Source organism: Prinia subflava, chromosome 1, assembly GCF_021018805.1.
Source record: "Prinia subflava isolate CZ2003 ecotype Zambia chromosome 1, Cam_Psub_1.2, whole genome shotgun sequence".
NCBI lineage: Eukaryota > Metazoa > Chordata > Aves > Passeriformes > Cisticolidae > Prinia > Prinia subflava.
The window spans coordinates 38,870,474-38,891,794 of record NC_086247.1 but is presented as its reverse complement, the minus strand read 5'-3'; the positions used below and the strand labels follow the sequence as shown (position 1 = coordinate 38,891,794).

Genomic DNA, 21,321 nt, shown 5'->3' with positions numbered 1-21,321 from the left:
AAAGAATTTTAAACAAGTTAAGGAAGTGCTGGGTTCAGAAAAGAGTGTATCCAAAAGAAAAGGATACACTCAAGCTGCTGAGACAAAAAAACCCTTTAAAATTATAACTAGGAAAACATTACATTTTACAAGTAATGAGAAATTAAACAAATTTGATATAAATATTTCACATATACTTTTTAAAGCAATTTCAACACATACTAAAACCAGCCTGAATAATTAGGATAATTAACATATTAGGATTCTTGGTTAACTTTTTAAGTAAAAAATAATGTAACTTTGTTGTTTAGGAATAGAGCTGATTTCATTGTACTGGCATGCTTATAACTGTACTTAAACACCATTTAAAATAGCATGTAGCAACACCATCCTTTGACAGATGCAATAATATTTTTATTACTTTTTCTGAAACTGATTAAAATATAGCCATAAGCGATATGTTTGTGCTGGGGCATAATTAAGAGTGGTTTAGTCTGAGCACAATCCTGGTACTCAAAAGAATAAAAGAGAACTTCAAATCACAGATGAAAAAAAGCCTAAAGATTTAAATAATTGGCATTTATGTCTAAGCGCTTCTCTAAGCCAGGTGTTTCCTGGTGTCCTAGGTGAAACAAATTATATATGTATTGACCACAGTAACTTCCAGTAACCAAAATAAGCTTGAACAATATTGTGTTCAGCTTTTAAACAGAACACAAAACTCTGACACTATTTTATATTTGTTTTATCTTAGTTTAATACTCTTCTTAAAGTACTTGTGAGGGGAAGAGCACCAGTAACTGATAGCAGGTAGCCAACACTATAAATTTACACCTTTGTGGTATATCATCTTATGAAAACATAAGAACAGCTGCAGGCAATTTGTACTTTTATATATTTATATTTTATCTATGCTTGCATGTGATAAATGCAGTATCACTAAGCCTTGCATGTTGGCAGCTGCAGCAAATGCAAAATAGTATAAATGAAAATTCCACACGTGACAGTAAGAGTTTGAAGAAACTTAACATTTACAAACTTGTAAATGTTTTATTACTAACTATACTGGCTTGATTGAAATTTAATAGCAAGCTGCCAGAATCTCTCTTTCTGCCTTTCCTTCAAAAAGATCTCTTTTAAAAAAATATTCCTATACTACATCAGATTCAAAAGACATGATATTGTCCCTAAATGTCTCCTTAAAATGTGTGCATCTGTATCTATCCCACATATAAATGTAACATTCATGATAAATACATACACCACCCAGTAAACAGTTTTATTAGAAGTGACAAGCACTTGAGACAGTAAAATCTGATTTGCAAACAGGGTCTTTCTGCTGTTCTAGCATGTACTATAGTGAGATCTCACTAATTCAGAATCAGATGACTTGCAGGGGTTTTTAGAAAACTCATCCACTAGCAAATCTGATACCCCGTAGGACACAAGAACATACTCAATACACGAAGAGGGAAGCTAAGTTTTCTGACATTTTCCTTCTTTTTTGGTTATTTGGCAATTCACGGTAAATGTGCATAAGGAAAAATAAGCAATCTACATCTTATTTCATAAGAAATACTTTACACTTGCAGATTGCCAGATCTGATGTGATTCACTACCATAAAGAAAAGCTTTTAGGGTTAGAGATACACAGTGTCAGGCTACTGGTAAATTACCTGCACAATATATTAGTAAATCTGCATGCAATCTGTATGGCTAAATTGTATCAAATAAAGCATTATTACAGCAATATGGAAGAGATTAATACTAGTTATCCTAACTTAAGTGAAAAAACAACTTTGACAAATAATTCCCTTTAAACACTTTCTAATCTGATTTCTAGGGATATTTTCCTTGAGAGAGGAATTTAGCACATTAGGTGCAAAAGAAGATTATAGCAATTCAGTTTACTGTAACAGACACTTTTTGCATTTTTCCAAGTTTCTTTACATAGCTATTTCTTAATTGCATCTGATGGCAATTCTTAGGTTTTACTTTCCTGACTCCCACTTGACTTTCTCAAATCTGATTTGAGCTATTTTACTTCAGAGTTTTGAGTTACTGTTGTATGCATTATAGCCACACTTGTCTGCATTTGTTTTTTTAATCTGGCTTTTTGGTTTTATAATAGTTCAGACCTATAGTTTTGTTTTTGTTTTTGTTTTTTTTTTCCTCTCTTTCTTTCCTTTCCTCTAAACAAATACCCATTGGGCCACATTTTATTTTCTTTGTGCCCCCCCCCCTAAGTCTATAAAAACCACCAGGGTTGGTCATGAACAGAATACCCCATTACTCTGACCATGTATTTTAATATATTTGACAAGGTATCTCTACACTCTGGACAGACAATGAACCAGGAAGGGGAGAGAAGAAGGCTAGAGGGAAGGCTATAATAGAAAACTGATTTATTTCTTCAACATGAGAATAACTATACACCCTTTCCCACTCTTCACTGTCAAGTATATACTTATACAGTCATCTCAAACCCCTGACATATATGGTGGTTAATTTTAATGCCATGATCCTAAAGTAACCGTTTGCTAGACATGCAGGGTCCATTGAAATACTAAAAATTTTAATGCATCCTATGAAAAGGCCCCATCCTTTAAAACTGTTAGCACACAACTACTCTTAAAAATGCTGTATCTTTTCAAAAGTCAAAAAACTCCCTCTAGTTCTACTAATTTCTGCAATTTGTCCTATGATGAGACAGTAACAGGTGAACACTGATAGAGATGAAGATAGAAAACACTTTAACAACACAAACTAAATAAAAATAAAACTGAATCTGCAGTAATGGTGATCAGTTCTGCTTAATATTAGGTTTTCTGAACTTGCATACAGTTAGGATCTTTTGTGTTTGATATTTGGTGGACAAGTGTTTATATAAAATGCATTAGTAACTGCAATCTATGTAATTTCAGATAAATGTTCACTATATTACTTGACAACTAAAAAAAATAAAAAGCATCTGTGTAAGTGATTATATTGAGAGTTAATCAATGTTTTATATTCCAGTTGCAAGATCACACAATTTAAAAATCAATATAAATTGAATTAAATTCTAGATGTGGGGTTTTTTTTGATTAGAGGAAAAATACACAGTTGTCTATTATCAAAATACCCAGATAACTGCAAAAAACCCCACCCCTATGCTTCAAAAATTTAAACATTTTATATTTGATCAATACAAATGTTACTTTGTTCTAATATTTGAATTATTTTTAAATAGTTTTTTAAGGCTACCTAAACATTTGGTAATTAGTTAAAGATGCTTAGCAGTTCAGTGGATAAATACTGCACATTTCTTTCAAAAGCTCTGCAAGCTAAATCCTCACTAGCAGCAGATATTTGGGGAATAACTCCTTGAAAGCAAGCTCTCTGTCACTTCAGTGGTGGTCACTGCTAGCTGCTTTTAAGTCTATACTGATTTAAGAATGGTCTAAGTACTTGAACAGATTTCATGTTTTCCAGAATATTTCTGGTTGGTAAACATATAAATTTGTTCAAGAACCCTTCCAAAAAAGTATTTGTTCACAAAAACTGGTTTTAGCAACATAAGAGGTTATAGACAGAAAATTTTAAAAACTTATGGTTTAGACTCTGAAGCAAAAACATCTATTTTACCAAATAACCTTGAACAGTTATAAATAGTGATTTATTTAGAACATGAGTGGTGCCCTCTTTAACCCATTAATTTTAAAACATATGCAACACCCTGAAAGAAGGAGACTTTAGGGCACCATTTTGACTAACCAGCTGCAGAGATGGACAACCATTAGAAGTGTCTGCACTTGTACAGAGTGCCTTTTAGAATTACACAAACTTTTTAAAGGTTTCTTAATTTAAATCTCAAAAGTCCTACATTGAAAACTAATTTTTCAGGATAATTATTAAATTAAAAGCACACACACCAAGAGACACATTTGAGCTAAACATATCACTTTAGATTCCTGTATTTGCTTGAACTGTTGTAGAATACTGTACTTATTAATTTTTAAACATTATTGAACAGGATTGGTAAGTCTCTGAGAAGGATTTTAATACATTTACAACTCTCTAGTTTACCTAGAAAAAGTAGGATAATTTTACCAACAACAGCCCACACTATTTGTTTCCTCAGGTGTTTTAATTTTAGAAAATCTTGAAAAAAATCAAACTGTATCATATATGGAATCAGACCAATACATAATACAGAAGATTATCTTAACTCTTAGAACTAAGGAAGCTCTGAAAGTTACTTTGTATTTTCATTTTAAAAACCACTTCATCACTGTAGAAAGAATTCTGTTTTCCACAAAAGAGTAAGTTTGTGAAAAAATAATCCTAAACAACATTTTTTCTGCTATTATTATCTCCATCTGGATTATACCTTAAAATTAAATCCAGTGTAGAAGAGTATCAAATTCTGAAAGAACACCCTTTCCTCTTTCTGCACCCTAAATCCTGAATTTTGTACTGTGGTTGGATACACCAAATTTACTTTGTAACACAGAGCTGTAAGTCAAGAAAGCTACTCAGCAAGATTGTTTTTTTCACACTGTTATTACCAGTGTCTATATCTATTTTCAGCATTAAAATATTATTGATTAAAAAGCTCCAAATTAGGTAAAAATGTAGTACACATGTTAAGCACTTCATACTGATGGTCACAGACACAGCATTTGAAGAGTTCTCAATACCATTAACTAGTTTATTTAAGTTAGTTCTGCACATCTACTACCATCTGTCTATCTACCCTGGTACATTAAAACTACCAACACATGGTGAACTGCTATTAATTTATCAAAATTCTATGCATTCCAGGGTAATGTCACTTCAGTCAATAAAAATAATAGTTCAGTTTAAGAAAGATTCAAAAAGGAACTTTTAAGTCTGAATTCTTACTAACTATAAAAGAGATCCCTAAACCATAAAAGGCAGGTTTGGAAAAATGTTCAATATCACTCCTTTATACAAAGTGATTACTCTTTCTTCCTTAATGACCCTTTTTTCTAACCTAAGAGTAATTAATGTGATTAAATTTTCACAACTGTGAGTCACTGGAAAACTTAAAGACTTCTTCCCAAATCTTTAACCACAAGGCTATCCTAGGCAACAAGTTTTTTTGGTCACACTTGCAGAAAGGGTACAGATCATCTGCAAGCACATGTCATTCAACACAGAGGGCTATCACAACTCATACTCAACTTCCACAAATCCACAGAAAACACGTGCTGCAATATTCTCCCTCCAAGTTCAGTACCCCATCTTCCCTCTCAAGAAGCATATACCTGCATTCAATTTTCAATCTAGAACTAAATATACAGACCCCAAAAAACAAAGCAAGTGTAAAGGAAACACTGCAACTCCTCATAAAGGTATCAAATTGCCACGTTAAGAGGTGATGCTAATATTTTAAACAGGATATTCAAAAATAAAATCAAAATACATAGGAGATAACAGTGACAAGCAGAGCATTTCGCATGATCACAGTTAAACACTTACAAGTTAAAAAATAAGAAAAAAACCAGTATCAGCCAGAATCCATGCTAAAAGCATGCATGCATACCCACATGCACACATATACATGACACTAGATCCCAGTTAGGATGACTTTTCTTTCTTTAAATAAAGCCAGAGGCAATTCTTCCAAGTGATGTTATAACTACACAGGTAGAGTGTACTTGTAAAGAACCCCTACTTTGGCCAATCAAAACCTACGGTTATTTTTCACTATTTTCAAAACCTTTGGGGATGGTTTAGGAGATTTAGGTATAGAATAAACTTTTGAACAAACTCACGTGTTCCCAACAAAACTGAATGTATTCAAAGTAAAAATAACACACTTCACAACTTTCACAAAATGTCTGTGAAATTGCCCTTCACACAGGGAATTCATCTCCTCCCACAAAATTCACAGCTGGCAGAATAGCACCAGATCTTAATATTAGACAACCTGAGACTATTTCATTTCTGCAACATACTTTCCAAAAGACACTCTCCAAAACACAGCATTTTAATTAACACACCAAGAAAACTCCCCTGAAGACCTGCTACACACAAAAGAATTGCTTTGAAACCAACGATTCTGCACGTTTCCCCCTGTTATTCTCCCTTAATTTATCAGACCAGGGCCGATTTGATACCTTTCCATTAAAAAAACCAACAACGAGCCACCCCTCTGCTAGAGGCAGAGGTGCTGCAGAGGTGATGATAACCCTAGGAAAAGAGAAGCTGTCTCTTTAAAATGCCCTGCTATGTCCCTGATCCCACGTGGAACCAACATCAGCAGCACTTTCGCATTAACTTCAATGTGAGGCGAGACGAGGCATCATTATTTCACATAAATACAACGAGGAGACTGCAGAATACACTCTTTGTGGGAGACAAAACAGGTGAACTGAACGTGCCAGGGAAATCAGCAAACCCTCGCAGAAGAGGTGCCCTGCCCCTGAGCCCTCTCTGCTCTCCCTATGGAGCACCAGCTCAACCCCACACCACTCTGAAGAATCCAGTTTAAATAGAGGAGTGAGCCACCAAGAAAACTGGAAATTCAAAGGCAACGAAAATGCACTTTATAAACCGGAAAGGTTTACTCTTTGCCTCACACATCCTAATTAGATCAGGAAAGTGACACTACAAAAGCATTACATTCCGGTCCGAAAAAAAAAAAAAAAAAAAAAAAAAAAAAAAAAAAAAAAAAAAAAAAAGGGAGAAAGAAAAAAGACAGAGGAAAAGAAAGGAGCCCCCATCTCCCCAAATCCCCCAAACACACACAAACACACCAAAAAGCATTTAAAAAAGGAAGCTATAAAGCACCACATACAGCATTTATCTTATCTAGGATCACTTCACATTACCCCCAAGTTATACACTTTCTGCACCATCATCTCCCCCTACCTCTCTGTCCTGAAAGGGATTTTCACGTTTTCTCATTGTCGGTGGCGAGTTATAAGAGGCTTTCGCCTTTCCAAAGAATTCATCAACAAAAAAAAATAATAAATATTAACTCCTTGCTCCCTGAAACCTTAAAACGGTCTCGGGAAGACACGGGTTTTATTCTGTTACCTTGAGGAAGAAAAGGGGGAGCAGCCCCGATTTTTAGGTATTTTTTGGCATTTTTTTCTGATTTTTATTTTGTTATATGCCTCAGTTCTCCCTCCATTTTGGTTGTTTATGATACTGACAACAAGCTGTCCCTGCTCTCTCTCTCTCTCTCTCCGGATCTCTCCTGCTTTCAGTTAGCAAACCCCCCTCCCCAATGCAACACGACTCAGCACTTACTTGGGTTCACACTTTTCTCTAAACACACACCGATGGGGAAGGGAAAAGCTCCTGGGCTACTCGGAGGGGGGGAGCAGGCAAATTCGTTTCTTTATTACGAAAAAAAAAACTTTTGTCCAAAAAACGACGGGAAAGGGGGGTCGAGTTCCCCAAAGTCACTCCGGATCCCCCCAAAGACGCGGCCGTCAGGTCCGGGGGACACCCCACGGGTAGCCGGGTCCACGGGGGAAATTTCTGTGCGAAATTTGTCCGGTTTGAGGCGGTGGGCGAATTTATATTAATTTTTTCCCTCATTTTTCGGCACCGCGGTCTCTAATGTCTTCCGCTCCCTCTCTCGCCGCTCTCGCCGCTGTCACTGCATTCACAGCACAGGCTCCGGAGAGGCGAGGAGGGGAGGGGGCGGCCGCGCCGCTCCTGCCCCTGCCCCTGCCCCGCGGCTGCGGGCCCGGCCCGCCGCGGGGGTCGGCGGCGGGCACCCCGCGCCCTCCTGCCGTCCCCCGGGCAGCCCCGCCGCCTCGCCCGCTCCTCGCGAACCAACAGAGCGCCGCGGGGAGGGAGGGGAGGAGTGGAGGAAACTCCTGAGAGAGGTTTTTCTGAAAATCATCTCTTTCTCCCTCCGAGGGAGGGGAAGGGGGGTGGGGGGGGGCACCGCTCGCCTCGCCTCCCCTCCCCTGTTTTTCCCCCCGGGGGGGTCCGACGCGGGGCGGCGGGGGGCTGCGGGAGATGGGGGGAGAGGGATGGAAGGCAGGGATGGTTAACACAAACTTTTCCTCACTGCTCGCTGCTCCTCTCTCCTCTCCCCCCTCCTTCTCCTCCTCCCCCTTCATAATTTAAATAACCCTGATATTTCCCTGCTAAACCCCGGCGCCTGCCCCCCAAACCCGCAGCAGACTCACCGCGGGAGCCTCAGCATCCCCTCTGCGCCCCGTTTCCACCCTTTACAGTGTTCTCCGATTTTTCTGTAATTTTTTCCCCATATTTCGGGCTGGACGCGGCGGGCCTGGAAATTGTTTGCTTTCCCGTCTTTCCAGCAGCCATTGTAGTGTATGCGCTGCGGTGCAGCCCAGCCTGCCGCACACGCCGCGCCCACACCGCCCGCCGCCCACACGCACCGCGGGTTGGACGCCTCCCCCAGTCAGTCAGGGCCGCGGCCGCGCCCCGCCGCCGGCGCCTGCGGACCGCGCCGCCCGCCCCGTTGGTGGAAGGAGGCGCCGCTCACGGCCGGGGCGGGCGCGGCGCCGCCGCCATTGGCGGCCCGGCCGTGCCACTCAGAGCCGCCGGGGCGTGGGCGGCGGCGGCGCGGGGCCGGGGGGAGCCGCGGGGCCGTGAGCGGGGTAGGCTGCGCCCGTACTTAAGCGCGCTGCCCGAGCCGCTGACGTCTTTCGAATTGGAGACGGGCTGCCCCCCTCCCGCCCCGGGCTCCCGCGGACACGGCCGGGGACGGAGGTGAGTGCCGCCGCCGGCGACCCGCGCTGAGCCCGCCCGCCGCTTCCCTTTCCCGGGCCGGCGGAGGGAAGTCTCGCTCGACCTTCGCCGCCCGCGGGCCGGGGCAGCCCCGCTCGGGCCCGGCGGCGGCGCGGCCCGGGCACCGCTCCCTGGCGGCAGGTGGTGCCGAGGGGAGGCGGCGGGAGCGGCCGCGGGGAACGACCCGGAGCGGGGGAAGGGGTCGCCGGGCCCGGCGGCCGCTCCGCCGCCGGCGGAAGGCAGGGACCGGGCGGGGAGCGCCGACCTCGCCTCCGCACCTGGGCGGCCCCCGGCCCTCGCCGGGAAGCTGAGCCGGGCGAGGCGGCAGCTCCGCGGTGCCGAGCGTCAGGGCCCGCCGGCTGCCTCCTCCTGCCTCCGCCGCCGTGTCGGCCCCAAAAGCCATAGGGTTTCTAGTACGGCCTTGGCCCCAGGGTTCAAAGTCTTAATGAGCTGGTCTATATTGCGGCAGAATTGGCGAATTTGTATCTATATGTGTGCATCTAAAGCAGACCAAACGCTTTTCAGTGGGCGGCAGCCTGTAGAAAAGTGCCCTGATCGTTTATGAACTGAAAAAGCCCTAGGGTTAAAGAGTGCCAGCAACAGCCCTGGCTCTCTGTGGTACAGTTTACAACTGTTAATGTGTTAAAGCATAATTAAGAACTGTGGCATAGACAAGCCTTCGGCTGTGGTTGGGCTCTGACCTGTGCTCTGAAAGCAGGAAGGGAAGCCCGTACATGTGGAAAAGCTGGGAGGAGGGGGAAGCTCGCTTCCTGCCCAAGTGCTCATTCAGTCACATAGCAGCATTTCGGCGTGACCCGCCTGCCCTTCCCGCTGATAATGTCTCAAGTCTGAAGTACTTCGGAAAGGGGGAGAGAGAGGAAGAAGCGCAGGAGCTATCAGACCTTTTGGGTAGTACTAAGAATGTTTAAGCATTTGCCTGTTCTGAGGTGTGCATCTTTATTAGAACATGAACTGCATATTCGTTAAGTAGGTGTTTAATGTATTGTGGCCACTGTTCCTTAGAACCGGCACGGTTGCAGACTCTGGTAGTGTAATCAAGCTGAAAGCGTCAAGTGCAATTTGTATAAGGAACAGCCATTATGATGGCACACTCTATGACTCCCAAGTATTCTTTCAGAGAGTAAGTCTGAGATCAGACTAACACTGTTCACCTTCAGGCATGTCTGCTTAGGTGGTAATATCAATGAAATGCAGAGTTATAACACAGACACATGCAAACGTCTAAAAATCTTGTATCTGTTGTCGTGAGTTAGGGGAGGCATTGTGGAATGCTGCTTTTGCTTCTTATTTCTCCCTTCCCTCTTCCTTTCTTGAAGTCTGATGATGCTAATGTACCTGCTTGTGTTTCCGTTTGAGCTGGAAGTGCTTGATCAAAAGTGCACTTCCACCCACCAAAAAAAGAACACTTGTCTAGCTTGTGAAGTTAACTTAAACACTGGATAGTTCTCAAAGGAAAGTGAAAGCATTTCCCCGCCCCCCATGCTGTTAATTAAAAGGCCCATTTGCAGAAGATGACCATATGGAAAACAAAGGGTACTCTAAGCACCAGGGAAGTATACATGCACAGCTTGTAAAATTTAAGGCTTGTTTCCTGGGAATAGTTTACTCTTACCCAAAGAAGAAACCCCATCTAAAATGTGGCTTTCTATGAGCTACAAAGAGCAGTATTTATTTTTTTTTGAATCTGGTATCAAGCAATACGGGTTTTTTACTGCAGACTTGCACTTATCATTCCCTTATGCGCTCAGAAACAGGTCTTAGTTAAGAATTAGAATCAATTTGAGATTGATTTGAGAAAGTAAAAAAACGACAAGATTAGCCTGTGTCCTTCATTAGCAGAACTTTAATTTGCTCCCTCTGTCCTGTGTTTCTGATTGCATTGATTCAAGCAGTCATCTGGTCAACATTAATTTATTTTTTGTTAGATTTAGTATTTGTTTGGAACACATACCTGTATCGCCATATGTGTGCCAGAGGCAATGTATAGGAAGCTGTAAAGGGAAAGAGGGTCTGCTGTTCATCTTGATGTCATCATCTTGGATCCGTGTAGATTCTTGGCACTGAACTCTGCCTCTCAAGCTTACAGTTCCTAGAGTCAGTGTCAAACTACTAAATGGTAAAAAATGTGATTCAAGCTGTCACACACAGTGTAAGTGGGTCTGGTCCCACCTTGGGGTGAAATCAGTTCTTTTTCTGTTAAATATTTGATACAGCAACACAGGAGATAGTTGGGCACTTGTACCTGGGGAAGCTCAGTGAAGATGCAGATGTGATCCAGCGAAGGAGTAGGAACAAATCTGGAAAAGTTTACTTCTACATTCCTCCCACACGCTATTAATTGAAGTGTCTACAGTGTGTTGGCTGTGAACAGCTTCTATGGAGCTGTTTCTCCTACACATGGTCACTTCCTCCATGATACACAGGCTGGTGTGAGGGCTGCTGCAGTGGCTCCATTCTCTGCACGAATTCATCAGTGACTGAGCAGTCTTGGTGATGGGCTAAACTTGCCAGTGCTGTCTTGTGGTTACTGCTTTTGAAATAACACTTGGCAAAAGCAGTTGGGGTTTTGTTTGTTTGGTTTTTTTTAAGATAACCAAACTGTATGTTACTAGAAGGCCTTTATAACATCCTGAAATTCAGACTTAATCCTGAGTTACTGTTAAAGGTAGATACTTAACCTGTTTATTTTCCCTTTCTAGCCAAGGTACGAGTGTCTGTCTAGAATGTCCAGGCATGCAAGAAAGCTTAGAGATCAGGATATAAATCCATGTGTAGCGGTAAGATGATCAAATTGAGATTTCTGTCTGTACATTTCAATGTTAAATAATGCACTTTCTAGAGGGCTGTTTTGTGGAAGGACACTTGCGTTTTAGCACTTTGCATTAAAAGTTTCTTAAGAGTCTGAAGATGGGAAGGGCTCAAAATCATCCATTATAATAAGCATGAAATAACAAGTAATTCCCCATAAATAGGAGTAATACAACTGATAGCAGTCTCTTAAATTTTCTGTCTCTAAAACCAGAGCCTGAAATTCTAGTTAGACAAGCTTGGTTATTTTTTTAAAAGTCTTCTGTGAGTTGTACCAAGCATCGTTGTAAACAACTATTCTCTGGATGCTGTACTTACTATATGAAGAGTACTATTCTGTTATCTCCAAATGAAATCACTGCTTGGAAGTACTGATGATCCTTTGTAATAGGTGTTCCTTTACTCTTTTTAATAGCGTTCTTTCATCTGAAGAGCTCACTCCTATCTTCATAGATATTCTGGGACTTGTTAAAATATTTAAACAGAGTACAGTAACTTCCCTCAGCTCTGAAGTATATTTTCCCCTATTAAAGGAAACAGATGCCACTACAAAATGTATGGATGACAACAACTATAACAAGGATCTGTGTAGCGATTATTTTTTGAAGTACAAAAACTGCAGAAAATTCTGGGTGAGCACAGTAAACTTTATAAATTTTACTCCCTACTTTGCTTTATGTACATTACTTCTGACATGCTGCTTTCTGAACCCTTCAGTCTTGGCTAATGATGTTTTTATGGTAACTTACCAGCCCAGGTAGTCTCAGTATGCATTGCTGGAAGACTTAAGCACTTGCACATCAAAGTACTTGACTTGATTGTTCTGAATTTACTCTCTTGGATTGTGAGTCAGTGTTCTTGCAGTACCTGATGTTTTCCTCTGAACTTGAGTCACGTATTTTAGTAAGAATTTCTCTTTTAAACAAATGCAGTGACAAAGTTCTGAGTCAAGTTAAGATTATCTGGTTTCCCACTGGCTTGGATTGTGTTTACTTTAACCTAATATAATGTTTATTTGGTGATAGAGAAGTATCATGAGGAACTGTTATCTGCTGCTTCCTTTCCTTTTATACCATTGTAGTAAAGAGGTTTTAGCCTTTAAAGAATTGTGAGAATTACAAAAACACCTGTTTACAGACAATTGTACATTAATTTGGCATAGAGTAATGGGAATACTGATTGCACTGTATTCTGAAGCAGCAAGGTAGACTATCAGGTATCTTGAACTAACTACTAGTACATTTAGTTATTAGCTAATCAGGCCTGGAGTACCTGGGTCTGGATATATATAAAGCATTTTTCTATTAAAGCATCTTGTTCATTCAGAGCTCAGGAGCAGACATTCTGTGAAATCTGTTCTCATGGTCACTTTGTTCTACTTTCAGCATGGAATTATGATGCAAAGAAAGAGAAATGGTGTGAAACCAGAGATGCCCTCAGCAGAAGAAAGAAAGAAAATCTTGGAATCAATGGGGAAGCCCTACTGACTAGAAACCTAAATTTGATTGACTGTTGTCACTGTACATATGAAGATGTAGAAGCAGCAAGTTACCATTTTATCAACTGGATTTTACAGTTGCCATATCTTGGATTAAAAAAAAAAGATCTTAAATTTTGAAATGTGTGAGCTTTCTAGGATGGAACTTCCTGGGTTTATTCATACTTCCTGTCATAGAAACCTGGCCTTTTTTTATTGGAAGATATGGGTATAACACAACTTGCGTAGAAACTTTTGGAAGTAGAAACTACCTTGCTGTGAAATGCTAAATATAAAGTTCATGAGACTTGCAGAAAATCTGTTTGAAAAGATGGGGTTGGTGAGCATTGCAGTGTGGTTCTAAGTTCTGAAACTGGAGCAGGTTGAGAAGCTGGTACATGCAACATATTTCTTGCACTCAGCTATTCTGCTCAATAGCATGGGTTTACCATGTGTGATTTTTGTCACTAATTTCACGTGTTGTGTTCTGTGTCCCCAGTTTAAATAAGACTGTTCATGAACTAAAATCCCAAATCCAGCAAGCTTGTCATTAGTTTTGCCACTGCACTTGTCAGTGCCAGCAGAAGCTTGCAGTAAATCAGATCTGCAAGCTTTGTGAGTTAGGAGGTTACAGAGACTGGTGAAGATAAAACTGAACTCCTCAGGTCTGAGTTGAATGGTAATTTCTGTGGATAGTAAATGGATACTTTGGTGGCAGGCAGGGGGGACTTGCAGACATGTAAACAGATCCTCTGAGTGACATGGCAGGTTTAACTATAGACTATCTAAGACTCTGGACAGCTGAAACCTGGGGTTTGGAAATGCTTACTCATACAAGATTACAAAGCTCAGTTTAAACAGGTACTCTAATCTTAAATAATTGATTCTTTAGCTAAATTGAACAACTAATAAATGTAAACAGGTTGCTGTCTAGTGGAAACAGTGGTTTTTCCCTTCTGATGTCCTGGCTTAAAAGCTTGTATCGTGTGATAAAACAGAAAAACTACTGTCATGAGCTCAGGTTCCATGTGAAATCCTTTAGTTCTTACTGGGATCAGCTTGGCAGAACTCTGGCTGACCTCATGAACGATGGTGTAAAAGTGTTGTCTCTCTATTTAGACTGTTTTGGAAAGACTTCATGGCTTTCTGTTTCTCCTGTCTGGCTTGTCTTGTTTCTTTCCACTGTAGGCCTATTTCTATGCTTGCTGTGATTTTTATGCTGTTCCCTTGTTTGATTGACTAGTAACTCCACAAATTCTGCTCTTGCTCCTCCTTTCTGTTCTCCATCTACATCTGAGTTTTGAAATGGATTGATCCTACCCTCCCAGTTGGAATGAGTGTGTAACTCTGCCATTTGAGTATACAATTCTCCAAGCAAAGCTGGGCAGCCTTCAAGCATGTCACAAGTTCTCTTGTCAGTTCCTGGCAAGGAAAATGTACTTTCTTCTATCAAGATCATAAGATCCCTTATTTCAAATTACTTTCTCTTCACCTGAAGTGCAAACTTGGACATTTTCTTCTTTTTGTAGTTTTGTTGTTGTCTTTGGTTGGTTGTAGGTTTTTTGTTTCTTTTTGTTGTTGTTTGTTTTTGTTCTCGTGTGGAGCTGAAAATACTTTCATTCTAGATTCAAGGGCTTGCTCTTTTCTGCCACATCCTTGCCACCTCTTAATACCCTCCTACATACCAATCTTTCCTCTTTTTTTTGCCCATTTGGCACCAGTTCTTTTTTGACTGGTTGTAATATTTTGGTCTCTTCTCATTGCAGTTTTTTTTCTAGTACGTTTTTTCTGTCTCTGATCTAATTACATGGTCTTGCAATGACTTTCTACTACAGCTCCTTTTGAAGGTTGCATGTTCTTTATTCTCTCATAGTGAGAGAACTTGCTTTTATTAAACTTAGCCATAATACTTCCTCATTACCCAGGCCTCTCTTTGATCTTCTTGTTCATCTGCAGCTTTTGGGGAGCTATTGTCCTCTTCCTTAGGGCTGTGTCTCTTCAGACTCTTCTGGTTTTGCTGCCTTGCTTGTCTGAGGGCACCTTCTCTCCTACTTGGCACAGGCTTGTCATTTGCCACCTCTGCTGTATCTTTGGACATGTTCTTTGCTCCTGTGGCTTTAGCTGCTATTCTAGTGCTTGCTGTTTTGTTTTTTTTTTGTTGTTGCTGTGCTCTTAAATTCTGGCCTTATGTTAAAATCTGCAGTATATTTTAAATATATGCAAGAAAAACATCATCTCGTTCTTGATGTGGTTATGCCCATTATTCTTTGTATGAGCTCAAGTTCTGTAAAAGTTATCTCATTTATCCTAGGATTTCCTTTCATGTTCATTTTGCATGTAGAAATGCTCTTTGTCTTAGGCTAACTATTGCACTTACAAGTTATTTTTTTCCTGACAATATTTGCTTGGGAAGCTTCCACACGAGCATTGTTTTCTTTTAAAGGATAACTGGCCTATTTTTGGCATTGATAGGTACCCTGTGCTGCTTTGTAAAATGTTTGTAAAGAACTAATAGTGGTCTTTGAAAAATCAGAAAAGGAGATGCAATACTGCTTTCAGGTATCAATGCAAGAATGTGGGATCACGGGATGGGCTAAGGCACGTGTAATGCAGGAGCAGCAGTCTAACATGAGACTTCTGATCATCAATGGATGTATGTGCTAAACTCCCTGTGGATGTTATAACAAAAATGAGCTGAGTATGGAACTGAGGGCAATTTAAGCATTGACCTTGTAGATTTAATTCAGGTAATCAGTCATCTGTCGTAGGGAATGCCATTCATTTCCATTACATATGCCTTACTGTTATGAAAGTTTATGAAAAATCTTTGGAGAGCAAGGAGTTTTCTTCCTCATCTTGTAAATGTCTGTCCAGAGTGATCTGTTTCTTGAGTATGAGTTTTTATTATTTTTATCCCTCACTTGAGGTTGCTGCTCTTGCTTTCACTACTGAAGCTCGAGTGGTTAAGCATGATAGCTAAAACGTAAGTTCCTACAAGTTGAGATTTTTCCATTAATTTTTGTAGTGTGATTAACTACCTTTGGTTGTAAGCCAAAGGTAATGGTCTTTTCCTCATACCTGAGAGCTTACATCCCACACTTCACTGAAACAGAGGTAAGCTGTAGCCTGCCACCCTTACTGGATGAAAAACACCTGGACTGAATTTTTCCCTGAAGCACACTCTTGTATGTTAATCCAGAAAGCATAACACAGTGGATCAATATAATTAATTTAGAAGCAGGGAAGGGAGCTGTGGGTTGGGTTTTGTTTTTTGTTTTTTGGGGGTTTTTTTTGTTTTTTTATAGGTGTAACTACTCATTTTGTTTGTGATACAAGGACCAAATCTGGATAGTGGCATTAATGTTTGATAACTTTTTAGTTTGACAGCTGGATGGTGCTGTTGTACAACAGACTGAAAACAGAAGCGCTCCACCCACTACTGGCTCTTTCCAGCTTTTTTGGTCTCTTTGCACAGAGGTAGCAGAATTCATCCAATAGAAAGGAAAGATTGGTGCTGTCTCTACACTGTAAACAGAAAAGGAGCACAGGAGTCTGAGTCATTGCTGGGAAATAGGAGATTCCTGTGCAGCCTGAGAAGCCTTGGAATAAGGTGCTTGGTAGATTTTTTTTCAGTGTGGTTATTTGATCACAGCTAAGCACTGAGCAGTAGCTGTAGGCTTTCTCCCAGGTCTAGGTGAATATCCTGATTCCTATCTGTACATTTTTGCAGTCTCATTTTTTCGGTTGCACTACAGTGCAAGGTCTTGTGTGCCTCAGAGTTTTCTGTTGCCACAGCTGGGATGAGTCTGTGCTCTTGAAGATGTGCAAAGGAAGTTCACAGAATTGCAGAGTATGCTGATTTGGAAGAGACCCACAAGGATCATCGAGTCCAAGTCTTCTTAACTCTAGAGTCCTGAAAATTTCTTTGGATTTAGCTGAAGCTTTTGAAATGCAGGAAGTTGCATCTGCTGCTGCTTCGAGTCTCTTTCATGGTCTTGTAATGAAACTTTTGCGCTCAAGTGATCGTGAACGTGTGCCTAGATGGGCTTTTGGTAAAACTTCTGCAGAACAAATAAGATGAATTTAGAGTACAAAATGTTACACTGCTCTAATGGATTTGGAGACAGCCCTTAACTCATGTTAAAAATATCTATATCTTAAAAATTGGTATTCCAAAATAGTCACGAAAGAAGTAATTATTGTATGGAAAAACAGTAAGCTGTTGTAGGCTTTTGTCTTCTTGGAAGAATCTGAGGCAACTGGAAGAAATAGTTGTGTAAGTATTAAAGCAGTAAATAGTAAAACAAGCAGACTACTGAATGTTTTAATTTTTATTGCAGCCTATTTGATATGAAGAACGAAGTACTGCATTTATATTAGCTAAATGCAGTGGATCATTTAAACTTAATTGTTTTATGACACATATGATACCATATGTAGTAACTCAAACCATCAGATTGTGAATAAGTAATTTTTCTCTATCCTTTAGGTTTCTACTTTGATGACTCCTCAAAATACTTTTTTTGGAAGAATGGTTCTGAAAATCCTCAATCATTACTTGCTCTTAAAGTCCCACTATCCTTGAGCTATATCTTTAACTTTTTTATTTCAATAAACTGCTACGCACTGCAAACAGTTTGTGATACTGAGTGACTCTGGCAGAACACAATAGAATTCTGCATAGAACAAAATTGAGCTAGTGTCTGTCAAAATGGAAAACAATTGTAACAAGGTAATGTGTAATGACAAAAAAGATTATGCTCAAGATAGTATATTCAGTCAATACCTAATTTTTAAAAGCAATTCACAGCTCGAAGACAAATTTACACTAATAGAATTAGAGGCCATCAGCTCAAGCTTTACTTTGAACAATCCAAACCTTTTTATTGATAATAAAAGATTGCAATTGTTTTGGCAAAAAAAAAAATAGATTTTTCAGTGTTTTTATGGAAATAGCCTTGCTGGTAATATTTTGTTACTGTGTCACATGTGAATCTCAAATTTTTGTTTCCCTGACACACATGGATCCCTGAGTAATCCTTGTCTGCAGAGTTGCATGCAGCCGTTCAAGTGATCAGTGAATGTGGTTGCATATTGCAAGTAGGGTGGAATTTTCTCTTATTATTATTAAATAGTGGAGTTGAATGGAGTTGCTGCATTGGAATATGTCAGTCATACAGTGCTTGTGTCTGTCCATAAGTTACAAAAGGATGGAATGAGGCTAACAGGACAAATCCTTAGGTATGGGGCACACTATAAATTTATCATACCCTGCAATATCAGTTTTAAGTACCTTTTGGTTCTACTTTTCCTAATGCTAAATGGATTTGAGTGGATATTACTGATAATCTAAGAAATGCTGTGTTTTGATAGTCACCTATGTGACAGTTAAAGTGGTTCTTAAGTTAAAGGTGACAGTTCAAGATGTTGGAAAAACCCCTTTGACTGTCAGACTGAAAATGAACAGGCCTTGAGGGTTCTACACCTGTTGGCTGTTGTGTTTAGACATCAAAAGCCTGTGGATGACAGAAACTTTGATCCTAGAAGTCTCTGGTGCTTCATGTTCTACTTTGCACTTTAGTGCTCACAGTGCTGATGGAATGTTTGTTCCTACCTAAGCAATGATAGGATTTATGGAACAAATAATTCGTCAGCCTTGGGGATTGACTGTGAACTCTGCTTAGGGTATAGATGAACAGAAGGAAATTTATTTTTCTACAAGGTGTTGGTTGAATGGTCATCTTTACAGTCATTCCCTTCAGCAACTGCCATTCCATGTCCTTTCTTCCTCCCTCCAGCAGGTGCCTCTGTATGATCCCCAGCATCGGTGCTAATACAGACCTCTACCCTGGGCCATGTATCCAGCTGCCAAATTGCAAAAGGAAAAGGGGATGGCCATTGCTGTTCAGCCCAGCTGGACCTCTGAGCAACTCTCTGTGGAGATGCAGTCACCCTTGTATCCCTGGGCTGGAAGGGACAATGTAGGGTGTCTGAGTAAGCAGCAAAATATAGGAAGCACATGCTGAAGTCACAGCTGCTCTCAAGTCAGAAGAGGCTTTTTGTGCTTGAAAAAGCGCTTAGCTATTCAAAGTTGTGGGCACACAAGAATTGTGATTCTTAAACTCAGAGCTGTAAGACTTGAGTCCAACTCTTATCCTGGCATTACCCACTCTACCACCAAACCCTGTCCCTGAGCACCACATCTGCACTTCTTTCCAATAGCTCCAGGAATGGTGACTCCAGTCTTCCAATGGTTGATAACCTTTTGGTGAAAAAAAATTTCCTAGTCTCCAATCAAAAGCTCCCCTGGCAAAACATGAAGCCTTTTCCTCTTGTTCTGTGTGTTACTTGGGAACAAAGTAACAACTTTGAACCTCATTACAAGCTGGTTTTCCGGCTGTTGCAGAGAGTGGTGAGCTCACTGAGCTGCCTTTTCTCTAGGCTAAACAACTCCAGTTCCCTTAGCTGCTTCTGATAAAACTTGTGCTCTAGACCCTTCTTGGAGAATGTCTAGCCCTCCTGGACTTGTTTGTCCTTCAGGACTGCTTCCAAAGCAGTCCTATCAACCAGGCTCCTGAACAGCCCAAAGTGTATCCACTGGGTGTCCAATGAGGCAGTTCTGCTGGTCACATCTCCCTTCTACCTCTCTGCCTCCTCCCTTGTCTGAGAATCAAAAACTCATTGCATGAATCCATGCCCCAGATGGTTTCCAGCAGTCCTTCCTGTACACAAACAACTAAAGTGTCTTCTCTATTTGGCTCCCTCATCGGCTGTGTTAGGAAGTTGTCTTCCACACTCCAGGAAGTTACTGGACTGTTTTCTCTCTGCTGGGCTTTATGAGGTGGTAAGCAGCTAGAAGTAGATAGAACCTAGAAGGAACCATGGTCTCCTAGCACCTTCAGCTAAGCAGTCTAAATAGTCTTTAGAGTGTGCCCATCTGTTTTGTCATAGATGCGATCACACTGCAGTTGGATGCTGCAAGTGTACATGTATGAGAAGCAGAAAACCACTGAAAAGGCTCACTGGTAGGTCTTTACCTACATCTGCATCAAAAGCAGTTTTCAGATTTCTGCCTTTTAAATTTTAATGTTTAAAACCTTGAGAATCAATTATAATAAATAACCCTTCAGTTCTTTTAGCATCACTGTGAGACAAGAAGAGTTCACAAAATGCTTTGGTTTTCTGTGGTGCAGGAAAATTTCCAGCCAGGAGTTGGTAGAAAGCATCAGTATCTCTTTCCCCTCTGGTCTGGCAGCTGCAGGAGATCAGCCTGCCAGAAAAGCTGCTGTAAAGCTGGATGTTAGCAAACAGGCAGCTGCTCCTTGAGTCAGAGAAATCTCATTCTCTGACCCAAATGGGTACAGATCAGCCCAATTTTGTCTGGAAATGCAGGGTGGTCATTTTTGATTGTGCTGGTGAGGTCATTTGTTGCTGATTATTGCTACCAATTGGTGCCTGTAAAGTTCCAAGAAGCTGACACCATTCCTAAAATCAGAGCAATTTGCTAACTTAAAATATTAATTGATTAATTTGTTTTTGTTCACATCCTTTCTTGGGTCTAGAATTGCTGTTTATTTGTAGAGAATGATTCTTTGGGCAAGTTTTTTCCTCATGATTTATTTCCAGTTCAGCTTTCACATTTCTAGATTCTGCACCAACCCAAGAGAAAAAACATTTGCTGTTCAGTAAGGGATTAATACCATTGATGAGATGTCTGACACAGGAGGCTCACAGATGGTCTTGCACATGCCTTTAGAAGGACATTTGACATGTGGCATTGCAGGAACCTATTCAGCAAATCCTAGGTAAGGAAATTACCTAATAAACCTATTTTCATCAAACTAGAGGGAGCCAAATCAGGTACTTTGCCAAGAATTTTTTCTTTATTAGTGCAGTATAATTTGGTGCTCACAAAGCTCTCTGGTTCAGGCAGTGTTTGTGAGGGGAAGGCACCACAAAAGGTGGTGTTGGGAGGTTTCCTGCTGGAAGAGGGTGGCTCTGTTGGGAGCACAGCCGTGCTTGCTGCAAACATGGTCCTCCTCTGGGTCCTTAAGGAAGCGACTGGCACTGCTACACAACCCACCCCAAAAAATCCACTTGACATGAAAACCAAAGAAAGATGAGATGTTTGGTAGCCTGTCTGCTGCTTTTCATTTCATCAGCAGTAACCACCAGAGAGAGGCTGAAGTAGGAAATTGTCAGAACACCAGAAGGCATCCTCGGACTCTGCTTCCAGTCTCACAGTAATTTCTGGGGTTTCTAACAAGGGGAACCATTCAGTGACTACATTCACATGCATTAACCCT

General features: G+C 40.8%; 2 protein-coding genes across 3 annotated transcripts in view; one reads left to right on the top strand and one right to left on the bottom strand.

The window, feature by feature from the left end:
• Window positions 1–8,363, bottom strand: part of PLAG1 (PLAG1 zinc finger) — a 58,823-nt gene extending 50,460 nt beyond the window's left edge. For both annotated transcript variants that reach the window (XM_063393810.1, XM_063393820.1), the window contains exon 1: window positions 8,142–8,363. The gene's annotated coding sequence lies outside the window, so the exon portion shown is untranslated. The remainder of the gene's footprint in view (window positions 1–8,141) is intronic.
• Window positions 8,364–8,449: 86 nt separating this feature from the next.
• CHCHD7 (coiled-coil-helix-coiled-coil-helix domain containing 7) lies at window positions 8,450–13,158 on the top strand. The gene is made up of 4 exons (XM_063393798.1): window positions 8,450–8,691; window positions 11,430–11,507; window positions 12,072–12,170; window positions 12,924–13,158. Exons 2-4 carry the CDS (start codon window positions 11,454–11,456, stop codon window positions 13,023–13,025), a joined length of 255 nt encoding a protein of 84 aa, XP_063249868.1. The 5' UTR covers window positions 8,450–8,691; window positions 11,430–11,453; the 3' UTR covers window positions 13,026–13,158.
• The last annotated feature ends 8,163 nt before the right edge of the window (window positions 13,159–21,321 follow it).